The sequence below is a fragment of the Andrena cerasifolii genome, chromosome 11 (genome assembly GCF_050908995.1).
Source record: "Andrena cerasifolii isolate SP2316 chromosome 11, iyAndCera1_principal, whole genome shotgun sequence".
NCBI lineage: Eukaryota > Metazoa > Arthropoda > Insecta > Hymenoptera > Andrenidae > Andrena > Andrena cerasifolii.
Window position 1 is genome coordinate 1,465,085 of NC_135128.1, and position 26,669 is coordinate 1,491,753.

The 26,669-nt window shown below is 37.2% G+C and overlaps 1 protein-coding gene across 8 annotated transcripts in view; it reads right to left on the reverse strand.

The window, feature by feature from the left end:
• The window catches only part of LOC143374540 (uncharacterized), a 179,134-nt gene that overhangs the window by 18,639 nt on the left and 133,826 nt on the right, over positions 1-26,669 (reverse strand). For 7 of the 8 annotated variants that reach the window (XM_076822728.1, XM_076822723.1, XM_076822726.1 and 4 more), the window contains 4 exons: positions 19,084-22,156; positions 16,890-17,091; positions 16,214-16,327; positions 6,093-6,260 (listed from right to left, as the gene is read on the reverse strand). In XM_076822728.1, the coding sequence (XP_076678843.1) occupies positions 6,093-6,260; positions 16,214-16,327; positions 16,890-17,091; positions 19,084-22,156 (3,557 nt within the window). The remainder of the gene's footprint in view (positions 1-6,092; positions 6,261-16,213; positions 16,328-16,889; positions 17,092-19,083; positions 22,157-26,669) is intronic. The other variant, XM_076822727.1, reaches the window with a different exon arrangement.

The following is a 26,669-nucleotide window of genomic DNA, read 5'->3' on the forward strand; positions in this document are numbered from 1 at the left end:
AAAAATAAGAAGATATCTGTTTTTTATTTTTCAGTCCTTTAAAACATATCCAAAAGCTAAAGTAATTGGAGGGGAACAGCTGAAAATCTTATAACTTTGAGGGGTGTGATGTCCGCAACGCCCAAGCACACGTATTATACACACTACTATTATACATATTATACAGGGTGTCCCACTAAGGAGTGGACAGCGCGATATCTCTTAAAGTATTGTCGATAAAAATATAAAAAAAATAGGGAATTGCATGGTTCGAGGGGGCCCATTTATTAGCGCAAACGAATTTTGTTTTCGATTATTATTTTAAAAGATACGATGGTCAAGTTCGGTTTTTCAAATGGAACTATTTTTTTTGAAGACCTGAGTTGATAGTGCGTTCCAAGACAAATTCAATAAGCTTTAATGTATACACTTTATTTCCACTGGTTTTTAAGATATTGCGCTTGCAAATTTACTGATTTTCACTGCAAGAAACCCCTCTGGAATGGCAAAAACCGGGGGCGGTCTTACTGACGCCACGGGTGGCACTGCCTGTTGAAATGGATACTTACCTGCCAAAGGTCTACGCCAGAAATGGCAGGCCCAAAGGCTGGACAATACTTTACCGTCAGAAATGCTACTTAGGTAGGTACATCTGCGGTATTGAGAAGCGCATCGTTACTTTTATTTCGCACTTGCTTCTACGCTCGGATGGCCGGTTCTTTTGGGAGGGATGCAAGTTGGATTGGTTCTGATACAATCTGCTCCCTATGGTTGAAATTTAGTCTAGCAACTTTCACTCCTCCTAACCTAACCAATCCAACTTGCATCCCTCCCAAAAGAACCGGCCATCCGAGCGTAGAAGCAAGTGCGAAATAAAAGTAACGATACCTACCTAAGTAGCATTTCTGACGGAAAAGAATTGTCCAGCCTTTGGGCCTGCCATTTCTGGCGTAGACCTTTGGCAGGTAAGTATCCATTTCAACAGGCAGTGCCACCCGTGGCGCCAGTAAGACCGCACCCGGTTTTTGCCATTCCAGAGGGGTTTCTTGCAGTGAAAATCAGTAAATTTGCAAGCGCAATATCTTAAAAACCAGTGGAAATAAAGTGTATACATTAAAGCTTATTGAATTTGTCTTGGAACGCACTATCAATTCAGGTCTTCAAAAAAAATAGTTCCATTTGAAAAACCGAACTTGACCATCGTATCTTTTAAAATAATAATCGAAAACAAAATTCGTTTGCGCTAATAAATGGGCCCCCTCGAACCATGCAATTCCCTATTTTTTTATATTTTTATCGACAATACTTTAAGAGATATCGCGCTGTCCACTCCTTAGTGGGACACCCTGTATTACTCAAGAACGCTTTTGAGACGTTTCTAAGCTAAGACAGTCGCGAGGCAACCGCGAATCTACGAAATCAGCAAAAATGCGAGCGCCTCGCCGTGACCATACTTACATGGCACGGCACCACACCCAATAGCGAAAATAAAACCGATTTAACTCCGCAAATCTGCAGACTCGAGATCCGACCCTCGACCGGGTAACAAGGCTAAAAGCCTACTTGTACATCTCAGTCTAGTTTAGGTGTTTTTGAATAAAGACTTGGTCTTTGAGTTTAAACGAACATGGTGCAGTTCACCCGGTGGATTATTATCCTTTAATCACTCCCGAAGCCACGATTACGCCAGATCCCCTACCAGCCTTGCGAGCCATCACGCAGGGCACAACAGGTGGTTTCACTCTCTAAACGTGCAAATAGGCCAAAATAAAAAAAAAACACCTGTTTTTTATTTTTCAGTCCTCTAAAACACATCCAAAAACCAAAGCAATAGGAAACGAACACCTGAAAATCTTATAACTTTGAACAAATGAACAAATGGACAAATTGTTTTGTGCATCTATGAAAAGAACATTTAGTCAGATTTGAAACTACTTAGGGTAAAGGACCCAATTACTGGCACTTTAAGCGTTGACTCTGACATTATCTTATAGTTTTGGACTTATAGACTAAAAGTATATGTTGTTCATGTTAGTTATTATTGTTTAATGTGTTTACTTGATGAAAAAAAATTGGTGGATCTTAAAACTTCGATTGTTATGTATATATTCATCAATTTCAAAAATATATATCAAGATCTATTACTGACACTCTTAAAATGAATTTGACTGAATTATTGACACTCCAATTACTGCCAGCTAACCTAATACATGAGCAACTACTGCTGTGACAGTAATACCAAAATGCTTGAAATGCTTGTACCAATCACTGTCATCCAATTAATAAATAAACAGACTTAATGAATCGCTGAATCGTTCCAATCGTTATTACTTTCTATGATGCTTATATTATCTAAAACATTATATTGTGTTATGTTAATAGCTTAAATATTACAATTACAGCATTTTCTATGACGTTTTGTTTTCTCTTTTGCTAGTAAGGAAGTCATCGTTTTCACTCTCCTAATATCCGCTTAAAATGTTTGATTGTTTCATCCAAATTAACGAAGAAAAAATTAAGTGCTGTTTGTTGTATCGTATAAATTACAGTTTCAATTGTATGCTAAATTTTTTTATGTATCATTTCACAAGATTTACTGGTTATTTTAAGTAAAACAGCTTAGGTTGACAGTAATTGAGTCCTTTACCCTATAAACATCAAATGGTATCTCAAATTCGAAGAGTGCTAGTTTTTTATGCGCATACTCGGCCGTCATTTCTTACAAATTTATTATGTAACGGAATGAGTTTTTTAAAAAGCACTAAGTACATTTTGTAGGCGCAGCCTGTACAGGTTCAGCATTTTATCCTGCAACCCGCTCTCGCACGAACAGGTAAAATGGCAACTGCGCCTCACGGACGCATTCCACTAAAACCATGCACCGTCCCGGCGTTCGGAGAGCTGCCAGCGAGCGCTGGACAGCAGTGATGCCCGAGCTTCGAGAATTTTGGGATGGTCTCTTTCAAATTAACGTCGCAAAGAGCTATTTGAAATTTCCCTGCCTGGGTTGAAAAATTTGGGGCCTTTTTTCGTATAACTTTTGAACTATAAAAGATATCGGAATGCAATTTGCACCGAAAAATGAAGAAAAATTATTCCCTTTTAACGCTGGATAATTTTAAATATGTTACTTAATTTTTCTTTTATCAATTTTTTAATGATAATTGTTGTGAAAAGCTTTTGCAAACTGTTTATTTGATACTGTATTTAATGCTGTTTTTTTTTAAATTCGTGGTGTTGATAAACAATAGGCTAGTTACTTCTGTATCATTACTTTCAGAAATTGAGAAATTAAATTTTTATTCAATTACGTGTTAGTTCTGCAGACCTTAGAATCTATTGTTCTAATTTTCTTTTTTATGATTGTATCCTTAATGCAGTGCATACCTAGATCAGACGTAAGGGATAGCTAATGGGACGTGTCTTCGATTGTAGCGGTGTTTGAATTTTTTTTCTAGAATTTTTGTGTCTGAATGTTTTAGCTACTCAACGCCATGTCTATTGGCATTTTCTTATTTCCGCTACGCAATCTGGTGGCGATAATTAAATCAGTCTAATCGGGTTAGCTGTCACGTGCAATTGGCAGTATTGGGAATTTCGAATGTTTGATGATCGATTTTGTAAAATTTAACAGACTATTTCATGACAAAAACATTATTGCACTGTTTCAATACTTGTGTGACACCAGTTCTGTATCGCGATTGACCCGATTACGGAGCTTACTTCAGTAGATGGCGCTCTCTCATTATTTCCCAATACCGGCTTCTATTAATGTCATTTTTTTTAACAATGCGCCATTATTGTGGCTTTTACACGCAGGTGGCGAAAAATCTCTCCGTACAAGGGTATACCGCCCCGGTCAACCCTGTCGTGGCTAAAAAAATTTAAATTGAGACGGGTACGAGATCAGTCGACATTATTTTCAAACCTTATTACACTAGTCTGGGGTGCGAGTGGTAAACCGATCATAAAAGCGGATCGCGCGGCTTGATTACCTGGGCCGGGAAATTCCCAATAGCTCTTTGCGACGTTAATTTGAAAGAGACCATCCTAAAATTTTCGGAGCTCGGGCATCACTGCTATCCAGCGGTCGCTGGCAGCTCTCCGCTGAGCCGGTGCATGGTTATAGTGGAATGCGTCCGTGAGGCGCTGTTGCCATTTTACAAGTTCGCGCGAGCGCGGGTTGCAGGATAACACGCTGACCCTGTATACATTTATATAACATTCGGTCATTGAGTGGTTCCTTACTCATTGCTGCGCTCAGGGTGTCGGGTGGCATTTAGTGCCCCTCTTTTCAAATTAGATAGCGTCTACAAAAGGCGGCCTACTCTGCTGCAGAAATTAATTAAGTGTGAAACATTGTGCCGTCGAGAGGTGTTTTGCAAAAATGAATGGTCTCGAGAAAAAGTACTTGAATTAATCAGAGAATTTGAAAGATGTGACTGTCTATGGAACATGGATCCACTTGTATAAAATACATATATATAACCTGTTAAAAATTCCTAATTATTTTCTACCAATAACTTATAAAAATACGAATCACCCCCTAACAACAATTTTACTAGCTTTTTTGTTAAAGAAAATCTGTTACTGACTATATAGTATAAAGAAGTGTTGATATTATAAACGGAACACAGAATTGTCGGAATTGCGCCATGTTTGGTTCCATATTTACCAGAAAAATCTCAAGAATACGTTAGAAATATTTTGGTCAAGATGGAGAAAAAATGTACAAAAATGTTGAATTACTGAAAGGTGAATATTAGCTTCAGTCATGCGTATTATCCCCTTAGTGTGCGGGTGGCCGTGAAGGGTCGCCTGTTTACGAACACTACCAGAAATGGAGGCGAGGCGGATCAACAGAATAACACCAGAAAACTGCAGTATACACTTAAGAACATTGACCTGTGTTATAGTGCCTCCTTGAGATGCGTATGTAGATATAGCGACTAGGGGGAGACCTACTCAAGTGGTGTGCAAGATACTATTCAGGCTACAAGCCGCCAAGTGTGTCCTTTGCTACTTGTTAAGAGGCCTCCAGACGCTGATACATGTTGCAGTGAAACATTGATACGTGCTTCGTGACATATGTTTCATGAAACTTGCATCTTGCTCACGCACCTAGCTGGTGAGCAAGATGCCAGTTCTGCTTCTGATGCTGAAGCACGGAAACCGAACTACAGACGTAGCAACATGTATCATGAAGCATGTATCAACGTTGCATGCAACATGTATCAACGTCTGGAGGATCCTTTACAGGGCTGTGTTTATTTGGTTGGAAATACTCGGAGGCGTTAAGGACCCGAGCCCCTGCTGCGTTTACGAGGTTATATCCGCTGAGTTCGTACCGTGCGAACACCGTAGAGAACGTTTTTACGCTGCTGGGTATTAGTTCGTGTTCGCCTCAGTGTGGACCCGGGGTAACACAATACTTTTTAGAATCTGTGTATATATATATTAAAAAATGAAGTCATAATTATAAGCTATTTTATAAACTCAATAAGAATATTAAAGGAATTGCAACATATTGTATGAAAATTTAGAGAAATGTAGTTAGCATCTCAATACACATAAAAAATGAAACAGGTGAACAAAGACTGGTTTGTTTTCATTATTTACGACTTTGTACGCACAATTGGACAATATTTAGCACATTAATTGTACCAGAACAAAAGTTATCATTCAATTTGATAAATGCTAGATGGAAATTTGCATTTGGCCTCGCATTAAATAAACAATTACGAAAGTATTTCAAATTTTTAAACTAATTTCAAATCAGCGAAACGATGACTTCAACTGCACCTGGACTGTATCATATTTCAATTTTATAAAAATTTCTGGTATGTATTGTAAAAAGACCCTTTCGAAAGTGTCACAAAGACTGAAAATCCGTTTAATTCGAATGTAATAAGATCGAATTTCACATGGATTTCCGTAAATCCAAGAATTATTTTTAAACGTAGCAAAAGTCACAAAAACCACCTTTATCTTAATTTCACTTTAGTACTAATTCACTTTAATGAAAGAGTTATTCATTTGATCGCCACACGGCAGTAAATCCCATGTTCAATGTTTATCCAATGGTGAAATTAAGAAACTTGATTGACACTTACCGTATCTTCGAAAGTGGGATTCCCGTAGCTCCTTTTTGATGATCTGGCTGCACCCTTCCGCCTGACGCTGTTGTAGGCGGAGACACTGTCGAGACTGTACGCATCCAAGGATACTGGGCGACATCGTTCACCGTAATTGAACCTTGTTTGCCTTTTCCTCATTATAAACTGCAAATAATTTCATGAACGTTTAGTTCCACTTTCTGAATAACTTCACTCTCGTCTGGTGGACGCAGGGTCTATTCCAGGGGTGTCGAACTAGCGGCTCGCGAGCCGCAGTGACTCCTTCTCCTCTTCGCCTGCTCCGTAGAGCCGTAGGAGAACGGCCCCCTCCACACCTACTTCACTCTGATGAATTTCTCCTCCGGGTGCTGCACTCTCTCCCTGCCGGGTCTCGTGCAACGCCTGGAGAAAAATAAGTGGGGGAACCGGCTGACCGGGGGCCCGACTCGTGCGGCTCTCGGAGTGGGGAAGTTCGACACTCCTGGTCTATTCTATTCGGACCTATTCTGAGCTATACATATACAATGCGTTATGTTTCTTATTGTTTATTCGGATCACTGCATCAAGAAAATAAGAATTTTCGGTCGCAACTAGATAAAAATATGATATTAGCAGTTTGTTTAACGAATTGGAAAAAAAGGATTATACTCTTAAGGGCCGAAACTGACCCTACATCCGCTGTCCACTGTTAAGCTTAATGCAAAACATCCTAGACGTTGCACAAACTTCTGAGGTATTCGTGGGAAGACCTCATCGCCAGCATAACGCATTTGAATTATAACAAATTGTTTACCAAAATGCGGAGTGATTGTTAGTTAATGAGCAATGGCAATGCAACTGACTGTGCAGATGAGTGAGCTGTAAGCATCAGTGAATAAAAAGATGAATGCAACGAAATTCAGCGATGTTAACGGTGCTCACAAGCTATGGTTTTGAACGTTTTATTAAATTTTACGAAGTTGCACACTCAAAAAACTGAAATCAACAATTCTGGACAAATGAATGTGAGTGAATTCAGTGTTTTTGACAGGACCAATAGAATGAAAATTGAATGCTTTTGACATCAAAACGAACAGTGTACGAGAAAATATCGTATAAAAATTCTGATCTTTTACTTAAAAAAGGACAGAAACATGTATCAGTATCATAAGTAGCTAATCATTTGTAGTCCCATGTCTAGATTCTAGATTATCTGAATATCGATTTTATTCCAGGGAACCCTACATACATATGAAGCGCTGAGAGCAACAACGGACTAACCCACATTGAAAAAAATTAATTTTTCCTATTTAATACAATTAGTAGAGCCTATTGGAATACATTATTGCTCAATTTCGCAAAAAATGTAGGTTAATAATGGGCATATTATATGAATCCAATACCTATATGGACATCGTATTTGTGGTAGGTACCTAATATTCCGTTATTCTATATACCTACAACATAGGGCAATTGTAAAATTTTTTTTTTCTTGTAAAAAAGTCTAGCCTTTTTACAAAGAAATGGACTGAGGAATCATAGCCTCTTTTACTTAACTCACAAGGGAACACCGCGAACCCGGACTCACCGATTGGAACGCAACTTTGTGGGTTTTTAGAGTGACTCAAGACAAGAACCACGGTGTGTTTCATTTGGGCCCTATCGCCCTTTATGGCGGTGAAAACTAAGTTCAAAGTCAAATTGGCACTTCCACTTTTTCGCGTATAACTCTCAAAGTACAACAGACAGAAAGAAATGTTTCAAACAAAAGTTTAATGGTGCAATAAGCGCTACAAACTTGCGTTAACAAAATTTTGAAAAGAGTTTTTTCGTCAGTTATATATATATATATTTTTAACACTTTTCAAAATTTTGTTAACGGAAGTTTGTAGCGCTTATTGCACCATTAAACTTTTGTTTGAAACAATTTTTCTGTCTCTTGTACTTTAGGAGTTATACGCGAAAAAGTGGAAGTGCGAATTTGAATTTGAAGTTAGTTTGCACCCCCCTCAAAGGGCGACAGGGCCCAAATGAAACATACCGTTGTTCTTGACTTCGCGGTGTTCCCTTGCAAGTAAATACTAGTAGTATTTACTTAAAATTTTCCATCATTTACTATCTGGTACCAGTAGAAGATTATGCATACGAAATCTAGTATTTGCTGTTACTTATACTTATTACTTTCAAGCATTTTCTTATTTTTATGCATACGGCCCATTATCTCGGTAATTTAGAACAGTCTATGATTCCTCAGTCTGATTGAGGTGAAACAGGCGTTTAAGCTATTCCGAAAAGGCTGATTTTACAATTGTCCTGCGATACATGTATATACATTCTATATTTTCTTACATCTTTATTCAGAAAAAAACAACAGATATTTTTCGTCCTAAATTTCTTCCAACTTAATTCGAACCTGCTGAAACTCTGTTTCAAGATAATTAACACGTTCGCTGCGTAGGGAACATGTAATGTTTACTATCAGACTTTTGTGGTGCAGCAATGGCGACATAACGTCCATCCTAAGTAACAATTTCAACATTTCTAGTTCTAGCGATTCGTGCACAGTTATAAGACTGATGTTGCATACTTTCCGATTTGATGTACACTAATGGGATATGATTTGCAAACTGCATTAAAATTAACTCCCACAACGATCGTGTTAACACTTTCAGTGGCGGTGGCGAGTTTTCACGCCGAAGGACTTGCATCCTGCGTTGTTTTCACGTCGAAATTTTCTAGAAAGCATGGAAAGTATTATCCAAGATTCCTCCAATGTTTACTTTGAAAACAAAGCGCACAAGGAGTTCGCCTCCTGCGATTTGTACAAAACTTTCCCGGCAGAGGCAACCGCTCGGAAAGGCTAGATTGACTTAAGCGGACTAGGCAGTCAGAAACTCGATTTTTTTGTTGTTGTATTTTTCGAAAGTAGGGGAGACCGGGGTTAGTTGTTACATTTTTTAGTTTTCTATTTTTTTATTTTTTTTGCGTTCCATATTCAATACTATCAGTGACTCTCACTTAAAGTACGTTCTTTCCTCTACCGATGACCCCTATCGCATGTAATTAAACGAAAACCATGATTTTGAGACAAGCTATTTTGAAGGTCGAGACACGTTGTGTCAACGTGCCCCGAGTAGGAGCTAGTTGTTACACAATACGGAGCAACTTGTTACAGGATTAAATTTTACGAAACGAGGCTTATTATGAGTAATATAATTATATTTTCTTGGACAAAAGTGAATTTATTAATGGTAAGAATCTATTACAATAAATATACAATAAAAAATCTATTTTAAAAATAATAAAAAACTACTGAAATCAGTTGCACTAATTATCGTCGTCCGTTTCATACGGGGACTCGTGTCTATTATTTGTGGTGGTTTTATTTCTCATCTGCCTTTTCTTTACTGTATGTTTTTTTTTTATTTTTATGTCATCAGTTTCCTATTTAAAACTTTTTAATAAAATCTTTTTAGGTTTTGATTTTTTACTTTTCGTTTTTTCTTTTAACAGTTGAAAGGGTTAAATTAATAAATTAATTACTAAATATAATTGTAACCCCTTTTCCTCTGTAACAACATGCCCCTTGTCTTGTGTAACAACTTGCCCCGGTTGACACCATTATGTATAAAAAGCTATAAGTTCATACCAGTTGGGTGTATTCTTATGTTCTTGGTACGAATCTGTAGCTAAAGGAACACTAATTCAAATGTGGAAATATTAATTTACATACATTTATCTGCCTGTTCGGTAGAAAAGATTGAAGTAGAAAGAGAAAAGTTACAATTAGTACCGAAAACACAAAAACTATAATAAAGTGACAACGCGTGAACAAACAAACAACATACACAACCGTGTATGGTTCAAACACATCAGCCACTTCATCGTCGAAGTGATAGTCCAAGCGAAAAAAACTGCTTTGTAACAACCTGCCCCTGTAACATCTACCCCGGTCTCCCCTACCACCCTTCCCGAGTAAAATGCCGTTTGGTTTATGTTAAAATTTGCAAAATTAAGGATTTTACAGCCGAAACCGTTTCTGCTCGCACGCAGGTAGACTAATTCCTCTTTCGAAACTTTAAACGCGTTTTTCTCGGAATCATATTTCTTCTTCGTTTTGCAGTGATTGCGAAAAAACAGAGGTACAAGTCGATTTGAAAAAAATCAGCATATCTGAAACATGTCTAGTTACGACCTGAACCTACGCCTAAGTCTGTGAAAACTTCTGTTTTGACAAAAAAAAAATAAAATGGCTCTTTTTCCTGGCGAAAAATCAAGTTTCTTTAAAATTTGCCGTATTACAGCCGCCATTTTTATAATTTTGATTTTTTCTCTTTTTCAATAGGTTCAGGGTAGAATGGGAGCAGGGCAAAGTATCAATTTCAGAGGATATTTCACAATTCAATTTCTTACGGCCAGAATCACTGCAACAAAATGACAGCGGCTCCAAAAAAAAACACCTATATACCAGGCAACTGTAGCGCTGTCATACATATGTATATATTATTCAAATAATTATTTCTTTACTGTTTATAGTATTAACAAACATTACCCAAAAGTACTAGTCACAATTTGTATTCATCTCCTTGTAATTAATTCGCAAAAATACTTGATTTTCGAGCGATCTGACTGCCTAGTCCCCTTAAAGTGGCATTTTTCGAAATGTTACACTACTCAAAGTGTTAACGATTGCAAACAGTAATTTGAACTTCAGCAATGGGCGTTTGAAGTCGCAACATCATCGAACTAAACAACGACGGTGCTCAATTCGAGCTGTTTGTCTCCGCATCGAAGACGAGCTACCGAAACGACAGATCATGTAAGGAAGCCATGGTTCTCTTGTCGAGACACGTCTCCACGGGCAGGATCGACATCGAGGCTCACGCGCATGGAATAAATACACGAGGCAAAAGCCAATGAAAAAGTGATTGTTGCTCGATCTAATCGTCGATTCAAGGACGACACTTGTACCTTTTTATTCGCGACAAGTATCAAAGTGCATCGCGTTTCATCTGGTCAGCCATGAAACCGTGAACGAACACAGCGCTCTGAAGAATTCCACGCTCAATGAGAGGACATTTCATTTCGTCACGTTCTCGAGCAGGAATGCATATTTATGCTTTCCTTTCTCCTTCTAGTGACCAAGACGCCTAGTATGTATTCGCAGATCGCAGAACGAATAGGATAGGTGATACTTTATTCCTAGGAAGAATTCTGGGGTCTTGGCTGACTCCACAGTTTTCTAGATTGTCTGTAACCCGTTTTGCATTCTTTTAGTATCTTGCCTACGCGTAAATTGTTCTGCTACGTTCAAAGTTGGAAGAAACTGAGAAATGTCGTGCAGCGTCTCGTAATATCTAAAGAATTAGTATTTCTAGATGTTAATTTCAACTTTGTTAAAATCAATGAATTCTATGCAAATGCTGCAATACATTTTCTGTAGAAGTTCTGAACTTTAAAAGGAAAGGGTAAGCTAGTAGATGGACATTAATCTTTGGTTCTTAAAATGCTCGGAAATCACAGGATGTACGTACGTAGTCTGCAAAGACAACGCGTGTAATGTGCAATGAGAATAGTATGCATGTGCAGATACGGAAAGCAAAAAAGAAGAAAAATATACATGCACTATCGAATATAAGCTGAAAACCATTCCTTAGTGACTTAGGATTAGTAAATCGAAATTGCAGACTGATTTATGGACATTCTATAATTGATATGTCAGATTTTCTATCTTTTCAAACTTTTAAGGATCTATACTGTATTTAGGAAGGAAACTATTCATTGTTTTCGTCCAATCGAGTACGCTGCTAGGCGCGAAATAATTTCGGGCCAAAGAGGCTGCCCACCAGGGCTTGAATAGGTTTTGAAAATAACTGTTTCAAACTGTTATATAGAGGGTCTGACTGAAAGAGTTATGAAGAACCTTTATTCGGAATAACCGTTATAAAGAACCTAAATATCAGACTATATAAGTACAAGTTACGGTTCCTATACCCATACAGCACCCTCTCGTTGCAGCAAAGTTACAGAATGGTTGCAGTGCAAGATTGCAATGTTGCACGCAACGTTGCCGCAAGGGTGCAGTAATAATTCTATGTCCGCCTCCTGCAACGTTTCGGGCAGTAGGGCCAAAATTATGAATAACGGTGAATACTGTGTGCAGAATCATAGAAGTATAAAGCTCGTGTTTCTTTTTCTCAAAGAAAATTCTTTTCCCCCAAGGGGATTCGAACCGGCGACCTGTAGTGTCGTAGGTGAACACTTTACCGCCGTAGCTACAACCACTGATTGATAAAAATGCTAACGTATTCGAACTTACACTCCTACCATGCAAAACTGTAAACTCAAATTATTCAAAAACGAAGACTCATTTTGACAAACTCCATTAGGGTTTTGTAACACTAGTAGGTATGTACTACAACTTCCACCATGTGTCATTCTACGCATTAAAATATACAGGGTGACTCACCTAACATTTAAACTTAAAATATCTCCGTTGTTTGTAATGGTACGAGAAAATGGATCGGAAAAAAATTCTTGCTAGACAAAAAGGACAACATATTATACATGGCTAAATTTGTATTTTTATTGGCTATAATGTTACAGTAATGAAAATACGTCATTCCATTAAAAAAACCATCGATAATCTTGAAATTTCGGGAAATATAACCTTGAGACAAAAATCGTCTGTCAGAATAATCGTCTCTCTGAAGCAAACATTGTTATCCTTAGACATTTTCTCGTATGATTACAAACAACGGAAATATTTTAAGTTCAAATGGTAGTTGCAGCAACATTGCAGGAACGTTGCCGCAATACTGGCGCAACGTTGCTGTAACATTGTGGAAACGTTACCAAACGTTGCCGTAACGTTGCAGAAATATTGTAGCAACGTTGACGTGCAATATTGCACCGCAAAATTGATGCAACTATGCAGCAATAATTCTATGTCCGCCCCGTGCAATGTTGCACGGCAACGTCGCAGCAACGTTACATTCACATTGCGCTGCAACCATGCAACAATGCAAGGTTACTGCAACCATCCTGCAACGTTGCCGCCACGAAGTGTGCTATATGGGTATAGCTCTATAACTTTTATTTTTTAGGTTCTATATAAGTTACAAAGCGGTGATAGAACCGATTCTTGTAACGATTGTACAGAATTTTACAGTAAATTAAATCACAACATATTACAACTATAGATTACTGTGTGTAACCAAATTGTTTAAAAATTATTATAAATAAGTAAGCAAATATATATTATGTACAGATTTGTACATATGTATATGTATACACTCGGCGGTATGCAAGGATCACTTGTATATATATGTACAAATGTGTACATAATATATATTTGCTTACTTATTTATAATAATTTTTAAACAATTTGGTTACACAGCGTAATCTATAGTTGTAATATGTTGTGATTTCATTTACTGTAAAATTCTGTACAATCGTTACAAGAATCGGTTCTATCACCGCTTTGTAACTTATATAGAACCTAAAAAATAAAAGTTATAGAGCTATATAGGAACCGTAACTTATACTTATATAGTCTGATATTTAGGTTCTTTATAACGGTTATTTCGAATAAAGGTTCTTCATAACTCTTTCAAGAACCGAAATCTTTATAATAACGGTTTCAAGCCCTGCTGCCCACCCTCTTTATAGGCACGCCGGTTGATCCGGTTAAATTATCGTTTCTATAGAAAGGGGATACCGTATAATGTACTATTTCATTCAGAATAATCGTGTCCCTACTGTATCTGTTGAATACTATTCTCGATTCCATGGTTAATTACAAGTGGCGATAGGTTGTACTATTTTTTAAAAATGTTCAAATGTTTGCTTCTACAGGTGCGTATAATGCTGATAAGAATCTTAGATATCATACCATAGTTGATAATATGACTTATCTAACTAGTAATTAAAGGTAATTATTCTTAATTATTCTTATTTGTAAATGTCGCCGTAATTATTCTCATGTGTTCGTTGTATTCCAAAGTGGAAGACTGAAAGAAATGGTCTGCAACTTATAACTGATAATGCGACATACGGGTACGCGAAATGTACATAAGTAAAGAAATATAATTATCCTGATGGATAGTAATAGCATTACACAAAACAAAATCATATTCAATCATATTATTAATCGTTTAATTAGAGAAACTTTCCTTTCATTGAGGATGTTTTTCTCGAAATTTCATACTTTCTAACGTTCTCAATAATATTGGAAAATCCCGAAAATTCCACCCAGCAGAAGCGAGACAACACAGACACACACACACACACATTTATTTGTCATTCGTTGTTACGTACACTGGGAGTAAATCACAAGTGTGGACGGATGAATACGTAACACCACGCGAAATGAGCTTAATGCATGTACGACGAGGCCTTTCAGAGAACATAGATTTTTGCGGACCTGCGTAACTAAATCTTCTTTCATTAGTTCCTTCCTTGAATCACTTTGGTTTCGTAAGAGGTGTGCAGGGCTGCTAAACTTGCAACGGGCGTTAACAGTTTAAACGTAACGGTGTCCCGTGAAAATGATAAGTTTACAGAACATACGAGTTGAGACATTTTGAGAAATTTCACAAAAAGTTTGGAAAGATAGCAATCATGGAAAAATATAATCTACCCTTGGCAAGTAAACATTGAAATATTTCTGCAGGTTGATGAATTCGTGAATTTGGCAATAGCGAGCATACAAACTGAGATAATGAAAATCACTAAACAGTGGAGTACTATCCATTTTACTTGCAAAAATAATGTCCGTAGAAATGTTCAGCTAACAAAGATAATCATGCAAATTTATATGATATAAATATTTGATAAGGTGGTCGAGTTTTGTATCACTTACAAGGGGAGTGTACGACGTTCGGATCACCGATTTAATTAAAGGTTTGCGTATAATAATTAGTCCATGTGCCATTTATATTAATGCTTCAATCCGGCGGGAGGCGCACCCCATATTGTAGCACAGGTTGTCACTACCGGGTGAAAAATACCCAAAATTGAAACGTAAAAACCCACGGTTTCAGAATATATTTTTTTTTAACTTTGTAATTTTTATGTTAAAGTACAGCGTTTTAAGAGTCAAACAAAATTTATGAAATATCTTAAAATCTTTATTAAAATTTTTTAAAAAATGTAACAAAAACTCAAACAGTCTTCGTATTTTCGCAACTAGCGCCTCTGTGGTAAATTTAAGCCAGTAGCGCCTCCGACCGAGTTAAATGCATAAAGTGTACTACTTAAAACTCTGCCCCAAAATAGAGTCCAAATTGCTGTGTCTCACAAATCTTATGTATATATATATATATATATATATATATATATATATATATATATATATGCCAATGTTGATTTGTCAATACCTTGAAAGTGTACAGCAAGAACTGCACGTTATAAAGCCGCGTATTCACCTGTGCATTCGCCCCGAATGTGCATCGGGCGCGCATCGATTTTTTGCTCGTTCGGTGCTCGGCACGCGTTCGGTGGTATTCGGCGCGCGTTTGGTGCTTGAGTGAGATTTGCGGCGCTCACTTTATGGTATTGTTCGGATGCGAATGCACGCTTTGATGCACCGCCAGCAAGCGGATTGGCCCGAACGCGTGCCGAACACCGAAAGAACAAAAAATCGGTGCGCGCCCGATGCACGTTCGGGGCGAATGCACAAGTGAGTACGCGGCTTAAGACCATCCCTTGTGAATAGGTGTCTTGCAGCTCCGCGGCAACGCGCGAGTGTTGCATGCAATTTATTGTTATTTACGGTTTTAAGTTCACGAATTTGCGCAAATATCGAGGGTCTGGAAGAAATAACGTTTTGAACCTTTTTCTTATTCAACGATTTAAATATTTTTTTGCAAAGTTTTCAGTAGCGCACTCTATCCGCTTAATATATCGTTATAAGTACTTGTAGTGCACTATGCGCACTCTAGCTTGAACCTGGTATACTCTCCTTGTTGTAATAGAAGGTGAAATTAGGTATGTTCGATTTGTAATACGTTTTAGAAATGTGATTTCTTCGCGCCTTTGAAACTCTATTGAATATTCAACGAAAGAAGCACAAGCTGAATACATTTCATGGGTTTTTTGATCGAATGAGAAATGTGATCGTGAAAAAGTCCTCTTACCAGGAGACCAGTCAGAAGAACCAGACAGATGAAAGCAACGGAGGAGACCACGAGGACCGCTATCGCGTTTCCGGAATCCGGAATCGTTTCCTGTACCAGAAGAAAGCTGTGTATCTGAAAAGAGTGGGGGAAGCGGCGGAATATGTTAACTATATTAACTGAATCGATTACTCTTGTTTAAAATTTACATCTAACTACGAATAAAATATGTTCACTTTTTTTATTGTATATGCCAACGCTAATAGGTTTTTTCTGGGTAGATTTTTCAATAACTAATAATTTAGTACTTAAAAACAATATAAGTAAGGGTAAAAGTTAAAGGGGAATATAAAAGTGATGCAAAAGTAATTTTACAGAAATGGAAAATTGACTTAAAAATTTTATCAAATCCCATATTGTCAACAGAGAATTTTTAACTTTTTTTTTTAATATTCAAGTTTCGTTTGTAGGGAAAGTAATCGATTTGAAACGTTAACGTTGAATTTGTTCAAGTTATAAATTGAAATTTTGTAATTCTAATACTACAGTACCAATTTGATTTTTTTTTCGATGGAAAAAAATCGCCGAATAGTTCCTGCGCTATTTAAATCAAAGGCAGAAATATGCTTATTAATAAATCATTTCAGCAATGAACAATCATGTCATTCACGTTCTCTTGGTACACGTATTAACTTACTGTCACTGGGAATTTCACGCGATCCTGAGATTCCTTGTACAGATTGGGCAAGCTGTTTGTCATAGAGCTATCGAACCTCGAGTTCTCGTCGACGACGTATACCAGTATCGATGTCAACGGCATTCCAGATGGCGTTGGAGTCGGACTCGGAGATTCTCGGCATGGATCTTGATGGAATATAATTTGCTTATCAGAAACCGACCTGTAATAGGAGACACAGCGACATGTCATTGTCTGTTGAGCATCCTCTGATGGCATCAAGGGGAAATTACATGTATATTAACTTCGAAGCACTCCACGGTTATGGAAACCCCTTAGGTATAGGAATCTGATTTTCGTAAGATAATATAGGATTAATGGCGCAGTGCACTTTGCGAACAAAATTGCTCCACAGTGCAATTTACTTCATTATAATAAACTACGTCAGAGCTCTCATAGAGCACCAGTTAATTTTACAAGTGGAAAAATTTAAGTTCGAACCAGGGACTCTAACTGTTATAACCTAAATTTTAAAAGTTACGGCATCAGAATTAATGTTTATGTTTAAATGATTTTGGTTATGAATAACCATTATCGATGACCAGAATTTTTTTTGGTTAGGAATAACCATTGTAAACAAAATAAAATTTCCGCAATAGATATTGGTTATACCGTAACAAAAAAAATCTCGTCAACGATAATGGTTATTCGTAACCAAAAAAAATTTCTGGTCGACAGTAATGGTTATTAGTGACCCAAAAATATTTCCATTGATAATAATGGTTATCAGTAACCAATACAGATAAATCTTAATATTTTTTAATCATTTGATTTTTCGGAAAATTAATGCAGTATTTAATGAAGACTGAATTCCATTTAAATAAAAATTAACTTTTTCTCAATGACTTTTTTTGAAAATTTTTTAAAAAATAGCTGTTATTTCTGGTCTCTGGTTTGAACAGGTACCCATGTTCTATATCCTAGAATACCTACAGAAGGAAGTGCTAATTAATTAGTATGGTCTAAAAATTTAATGCTGTCATATGTGTTGTCCTGCGTTTAATTTGCAGATGTTGCTAATAATTCATTGCAGATATGGATTAATTATTTATGTGACAGAAAAACTTCTTGTTTGGATTTGATTGGTTTCGCAGATCTCGTGAATTTGAGTGTACAATAAATTTAATTACATCTCTTTACTTGGCAGTTTTTTCATTGAAATGAGTTCTAAATAGATAATAAGCATATAGTAATGAAACCGATAAAATAAGAAAAAGTATTTATTAGTAATAAACATATCAAAGAGGAAAAAAAGTATCCATAAATCGTTACACCATTGCAGACTGCATTATCAATATTTCGACGCAACTGCACAGGAAAATAAATAGTAGAAGAAGAAGAATAGAAGATTTTCTTTTAAGTTCTATTATAGTTTAAGGAAAAAGTTACTTTCCCTATCTCTTCCATTATATTTTATACAATTTGTATTGATTTTGTTATAAAACAAAGCTATAGATATAGAACGGCGTATATTTATTATCGAATACAAAATATAAAAAATAAATTTTACGCGGAAAGAGGTGTGATTGATATTATGTGCTTCCATAGCATTTGTGTGTGTTAATTGTTTTTGAATAAGGTCACAGATTTATTGTACCTTTTCGAACGTAAGCCCTAAAAATTATGTTATGACGGAATGAGATACTTTTACGCAATGACGACAATTACTTACGACATAAATAAGTATCTTCTCGCGATATTTAATAGATTTGTGGTTTCTTCATAAGGAGAAAGTTTACGAAAGGAAAAATATTAAAAATACAAATATAAATCAGAACTAAAACCTATAGACATCTTAAACTTATGTGGGATTGATTTATGCATCACTATTTCTAGCTTTTAAAATTCTTGAAGACAGTTACACGTAGATAAGTAAAAATTTTGAGGTTTATGAAAACCCTTGAATAAAAAAAATTAAACAAATAAGGGACTAATCCCATTTACGTTATCACATCAATTAAAAAACAATTAACGCCTAATCCATAAGCGTCACTAAACACTTACAACTCTTTTACAACATAACAGTAGTACGCTTGCCATTCAAATTTAAAAGTTCACCAATTGTCTCAGGATTCAAATAACAAAAATGGGTAAACGTGACATCCTATCAACAAATAAACTTAATCACGAGTAGCTTCATCATACTTAAACTCACCTATTCATGGCGGATGTTAAAATCTCCGCAAGCGTCAACTTCAATTTATCCATTTTTGGACACACCTCTTGCAAGCTGCCCTCCATGACTATACGAACCAGCGATGTGATCTCTTCAGGGGATGGCAGCACCATCGTACCACCTGTCGTCTCCTTAGGCATGTCTGTAGCACTTGAACTACTCGTAGTACTCAATTCTGCCACCTTTGGTCGCAGACTGCTGGAAGTAACCATCCATCTATCATCTATCGTGCCAATATTCGACGTCAACGAGAATTCCGTGGATGTGTCAGTTGCATTCGATATGAAATGAGGATCTTTGGAACCTGGTGAAGGCGACTGCCCCATTGTAACTGTCGTAACAATGCCCTCGTCACTAGTGGTAGTCCAAACATCAATCACACTACTATTCTGGACATCCTCTAGCATGGAAGTTTGAGTAGTTTCTCCTTCAACTACACTCAGTACAGTCGTAAAATCATCCCTAAATTGCGTCGTTGGGACAATCGTTTGTTCGGTCACAGCGATACTCAATGATCTATCATCGACATCAACCGTTTTCGCTTCACTAATAGATAGAAAACTATCCGTCGTCGTTGAGACACTGATCGTCGAGGCTTCGTTGGATGAATTTTTCGCCAAGGAATCCCGAACTGTGGGCACAGTTGTGAAAGCCCCACTCAACGGTCCATGACTGTCTGAATCATCTTCAGTAACGTTCTGACTGAGATAGGTGGTCGTTTCGGACAACCCCACAAACTCGTACGCGATGCTAGTCGTAGTCTGCACGAAGGCATCGTCTGGGCTAAGAGTACCACTCCCATTGGTAGGGATTTCGTTCGTCCCATTCGTGTCTGATGGGGCAGGGGGCTCGGTGGCATTTCCCACTGGAATTTCATCGGTGGTGGTCGCAGACAGCATCATGGCGCTCTCAGTTACTCTCACAGTGGGGGCGTCCAAGGGGGAAGCGATTGGGATCGTCGACATTACCCCCTTTGAAAAATTTGCTTTGACCAACGGGTATTCGGTGAAAAGCTCCGTGGCGTTGAGAGTCGACCGAATCAACAAAGAACTCCCTACGTTCGTTTGAACGTCGGCATTCGAAGGCATTCCAACCTCTGTCTGCGGTTTCCCCACGGACTCAGTGGTCGAAGGTGCGAGCGTCGTTCTACTGGCAATCTCTTGGAAAGGGAGGTCGTAAGTTCGTTTGTTGTCGTTTTCTGGCTTCAAGCTAACTTCCGTTATCCCGTTCCCAGTCACGTCGAAGTTCCCCTTGCTAGTAATCGTCTCCCGACCTTCGATCCACCGAGGAACGTCATTTCCCGTGCTCGTCGATTTTTCTTCGGGAGCGACGATTGTCTTCAGATCGTTGGATTTATCGTTCGTCGACTGGTTCGTTGGTGCAGCTTCCTCCACCCTCGCCAAGGACACAGTCGTCATGGGGATGGAGGAACGGAGCTCCGTGGTGGAGACAGTCGACGATTCGTTGGCTGTTTTCTCGTAATAGGTCGATTTGAATTGCTGGATACTGTTTTCTAAGACGTCAGACGCCTCTGTGACAACGAACTTCTCCTCTGCTCGACCTCTGCCAATCGTGTTCTCCAATGCTGAAGGTTCCTCAGTCGTCAGGTCCACTTGATTGCTGGAGTTATGGATTTGCTCTTTCACGGACGATCTCGCGTAAGGATAGGGCTTCTGGTCCAGTAACTTATCCGAGCTGATGTTCTTCTTCGTGAATGAAACGTCGATCTTCGAGGCGACCGTGGTCTTCGGTTCCAGGCTTGGATATTCGTTCATCCCTGAGAAGCCGATAGTCCTGCCCCTGGGGACGGGGCTGGAGACAGCCTGCAGCGTTGAAGTTTCATCAGGGTTTGGCCTTTGCGTGGTAAGATCCACCAGTTTTTGCTGGTGCTTCTCACTGATAAGTTCCTGTGCTTCAGAAGCTTGGCTGGGTTCAACTGTTTTCGTAGAATTGTAAATGGATTTTTGACTCAACACGTCCAAGTGCTCTGCGTTCTTCAACGTTGAATCTTCAGATTGCTGTTCCACCACTTTCTCGACCGTTGGGTGAGTCATGTTCCCGACGACCTCCACTTCCTCCTTCGGGTCTCCAGGCCCGTGAGTCACGGCGCTCTCATCAGAAATGAAATTCGTGGGATTCTCAGAAGCCCCCGACTGGTTCCCTAAACCAGTCTCAAAGTTCTTCTCCGTGGATGTTTTGTAATAGTTGACATACGTGTCGTTGATCAATGAGATAGGCTCATCGGTCCCTTTACCCTCATCTGCCTCCTTCAGATCTAGCACTTCCAAGTTCTTCATCGGACCCAAATCTTCCGCCTTTTTCACCCTCTGCTGAAGCTGCCCCAACAAAGGGGCGTTCCTGACCGTTGAATCATTTCCAAAGCTCGCCGTTTCCAATTTCAAGTTAGACATTTCGACCAACTCCTTCGAGGATCCTCCAGATGTCGCCTTTGTATCACTCTTCTGTTCCCCTTTGGACTCCACCCCATTTTCCAGAGATTTTATATTTTTGCTCGTATCGTGGTCGCTCGTGTCGTTCCCTAGTTGCTGAATACGATTTGTTTTATTTGTTTTTTCGTCTAACTTGGACTCCTCCAACGCTGGTTTTGTAGTTACACTGGTCAAATCGTTGGTCCTGGACAGTCTAGTCAATGTCTTCGGGCTGGAACTCTTCCCAGATACCGCATAGAGGATCTCGTCGAACTTCAAGCCCCCGTTAGTCGAATCGGAGTTCGACAACCTGTCGACTTCATTGCTCGACCTTATTCCCTCTGCCACAACGTCTTTGTTGATAGGCGTTGCCACTTTCTCCTCGCTCTCTGATTTAGCGGACTTAGCATTGAGGTTTATTTTAGTTGAATTGGACGAATCAACGAATTCTTTGCTGTTTCGTGAAAAAGTGATTTCGGTATCATTTCCAGGGGGTACTTTGTTCGGAATCGCTTTGTTCGGTTGGACTATCGACGCGTTGGGCGCGAATAGTTCTTCTGGGATTAAGGGTGGGCCTTTCGTTGTGTCTGCAGCAACGGTGCTGAAGACCAGCAGAAACATACCTGGAATGCAATTAACATTGCAGTTGTGGTTAATTATTTGCACTCGAGGCCATTTACGTACAGCTAAAATACTCAACAGTTGGAAGATATATAAATATGGCAGGTTGATAATAATGCAAGATAAAATTAGTAAACAGAACAACGTTTAGGAATTTAATGTCAACTGTTTACCGCACTAAATGAAAAGAAAAGCACTTAAGTCACATATGAATCATGGTGGTCCTGAAGCACAGCTCAAATGCAAAAGGTTAATGTTAACAAGACAGTAGTCGTCAAAGGAAAGTTCAAACTGTGAACGGTAACAGAAATAAGACAGTTCCATTAGAAAGAAATGTATGTTAAAATTTATATCCCTTAGACTGGAGGGTTGCACAGAATAGACCAGTAATACTAACATATTACATAAAGTCTAGTATTCAGTTTGTTTGTATCTTTTGACGACCACTGCAGATACAACCCTGAAAATATTTATTGCATTCGCCCTGAAAACCACATAGTGTGTAGAAGTTTCATAGTTAGTTGCGCGACTGTTAAAGTAGTTGGTATCAAACTTGTTTTGGTAAAGATATTGACCACTGAATATTTAGTCAACAATCACGCAATAGTATTTTCCCCATACTAATCCAGCCGCTACACTCCGAATATGCTTCTCACAAGCAGGCACACCGAAGTTTAAATTAACGTTGCATAACGATATTAGGTATTTAAAAATCGTAAAAATAGATGAATTCGTAATTGGTGGAATCGAGTAAATTGCTAAATATGCAGTCACTTTACTATATTATTTCCCATTCCAAAGTCCTGCATGTAACAAATCCAGGGGCGAACACAAAGTGGGTATGGCCAATTAAGCTGTGAATAAGTTAATGCACAAAAGTAAGATGTAACCGATAATATGTTAAATATTTATTTATCACGGCTGTATTTTATTTTTGCAACCGTTGAATCTTATATTTTACACAGTATACATAATTTTTTTATATTTCTCTTGCTGTTTGCCCTGTGTGTATGGTATATAGATATGATTATGTAAATGTAGAATAAAATCGTATTATAAGAAGTAGTATTATTATTGATTTATTTGTTAGGAAATTGTATACATTATTATATTATTTGGGATATTATTCCGAAAGGGCCCGGTGGTCGATCGAGATGAGGTTTGGGGAGCCTAAATTTGAAATTGTAGCTTCTGGTATTTATTAGTTTCCGAAATATTAATAAAAAATTATAGTTAATATTTTTTTTTTAATTTTTTGGACGTTGGTGCAGGCCCCCCTACCCGGGAGCCCTCCCGCCCCTCATTTTTTATTTTTGAAATTTTGTAAGCACAGTTTCATTTTTAGCATCGCCAAACTCACATCGGTTCGTTACTATGCTTTACGCGCCTGCGGGCGGGCGCGTGCCCCCCGCACTAATCTAGCCCCAACCAATGCTAATACCCGAGACAAGTCGGAAAGTGGAATGCGTTGTGTAGGTATAAGTAAACAGAAATATTGTTAAGAGGGGGGGCCGTGGTAAAGTGATTAAAAAAAATCGGTAAGTTGTACCCTTTTAGGCACAATTACCCCTGTATCTTTTGAACGCATTAATTGCCGAAGCTAAAATTATATATTTGGGGTCTTTCCACGCCCCTCGTAATACCCATCAAGTTTCATCTGGATCGGCCACCGATCTCTTTCAGAAGTACAGCCATTATTTGGAATAGTGATTGCCAAACAAAATCATGTAGTGTTTTTTTTTAGTTATTTAAAGTCCCCAATATAATGTGATTGTGTATGTTTTTAATTTAATTTGCTGTAATATTAATATTTTATTTTCATTGTACATATTTTGCTTGTTATTATAAGCCCTGCAAACTTTAAATTAATTTATAAATGATTATTTTCCTGTCTTACCCGATCCTTCGTAACTCAAGAAAATTTAATTTTCTCTGGACCACGGAACTTACAAACATTAATCTAACTATCGAACATTATTGTTTTATGCATTTTTTTTTGTCTATAGCATTTAATGGCTGTATGATAACATACATATACTACGAAGTGGTCAAATATAATTGTCCCAATGGAAGAAAAAGAATCTATGGAAAATAAATTGTTTTAAAACAATGTAGAATAGAGAACAATTCGTTATATGGTAGTTATGGTAGTATAGTTGCTTTCGATATATGAATATTACTCTTACTCTTGTAAATGAAACGATACTTTCTTCCACATAATGTGGCAAAGATATCCCCAAAACACATTATGCATTAGGGCGGAGCGGAAAATTTAAATTTGAATTTTCAATTGGCCTGGGTGCGGGATAGTTGTCTTTTGATTAACGAAACACAACTGTAAAAAAATTGGAAAATATTCATGTCTGCAGGTTCCTTTTTCTCCTAAAAATGATCATACAATCATATAATCATATAATCATATAATCATATAATCATATAATCATATAATCATATAATCATATAATCATATAATCATATAATCATATAATCATATAATCATATAAACATATAAACATATAATCATATAATCATATAATCATATAATCATATAATCATATAATCATATAATCATATAATCATATAATCATATAATCATATAATCATATAATCATATAATCATATAATCATATAATCATATAATCATATAATCATATAATCATATAATCATATAATCATATAATCATATAATCATATAATCATATAATCATATAATCATATAATCATATAATCATATAGTCATATAATCATATAATTATTATTATTATTATTATTATTATTATTCTTATTGTTATTAATCATAAACGGGTTAGAACCCATTATATAGCAAGGATACATAACATTTTGCGTGTTGAATAAAAAAAAATCTACATATATGCATGCTATATCAAATTATACTTAACAATGGAGAGAAAAATGAAAAGATAGGGGTGAAGAATGAGTAATGAGAAATGAAAAATGTACAATGAAAATGGAAATGAGAATGAAAATGAGAATGAAAATGAGAATGAAAATGAGAATGAAAATGAGAATGAAAATGAGAATGAAAATGAGAATGAAAATGAGAATGAAAATGAGAATGAAAATGAGAATGAAAATGAGAATGAAAATGAGAATGAAAATGAGAATGAAAATGAGAATGAAAATGAGAATGAAAATGAGAATGAAAATGAGAATGAAAATGAGAATGAAAATGAGAATGAAAATGAGAATGAAAATGAGAATGAGAATGAGAATGAGAATGAGAATGAGAATGAGAATGAAAATGAGAATGAAAATGAGAATGAAAATGAAAATAAAAATGAGAACGAAAATGAAAATAGAAATACATAGAAAATAGAATAAAACTGAAAAGTGAGGGGTGGAAGTAAAAGTGTATACTATACTATTAAATTTAGTTTTGTCGCGTTAACGGATTACCAGCTATTTTGATCGTTCGCTCTTAGCATTCTGTGCAATTTACTCTTTATTACGTCCACAGATTCATAAAAGAAATGAACTGCATCAGCATATAAGTTTGCTTGTTGTAGTAGCCGGTTAATCGGATCAGAAGATCCATATTTCGTTTTGTACACGATATAATAGAATAAGGGTTTTTCCCTGAGCGATCTGGGTGGAGCATATAGTTTTATGGGTTCCAGCAGGGGTGGACAATCTTGGCCTTTTAGTATTCGAGATAGAAAAGACAGGCCTGCGACCATTCTGCGTGTACGTAGAGGCGTTATACTAAGCTTATCCATAATGAGGGTGTAATCATGATCTAAAAAAGACATCGGTTGGCCCAACTTGTAAGCTGCAACTTTTTCCAGGATTTTTTTGTATTTTATAATTTATTTTTTTATTTATTTATTTATTTATCATTTTTAAGAGAAAAAGGAACCTGCAGACATGAATATTTTCCAATTTCTTTTTTACAGTTGTGTTTGGTTAATCAAAAGACAACTATCCCGCACCCAGGCCAACTGAAAATTCAAATTTAATTTCCGCCTATATAGTATCGCTCCGCCCTATTATGCATAGTCCATAAAAATTTGTACCGTAAAATTTTCCTATGAATATCGCTTCTCCAACCAGCATGATATTCAAAGCTATATAGGCAGCAAAAGTCACTGAACCGAGAAATACATTTGAAAATCGCACCTTGATAAATGGTATCCTTTAATCTGCAACAGAATTGTACCAGTACTTTGTTACTAGCTCTATCACGGGGCTACCAGATACGTAAACCAGAATATTTCATTGTCAACGTGTTAGCGACACGTCGTTTTTTGTATCCGTGATATCAGAGAGTACTGCGTAAATTTGCGCCTATACGTACGTATACTAGGTGTTCTACTAATTCTATCACAAATAGTTATTCAATATAGTATTAAATTAGACGTTGATATAATTTTCTCATCTTTCACAATATGGAGAGGCGTTTTATATTACGCGAAGAGGAAACTTTACACTGCTCCTGGCAGAAGGTTCAATCTAAGGAACTTAAAAAATGCCTGCTAAACTGCACACTTCTAAAGT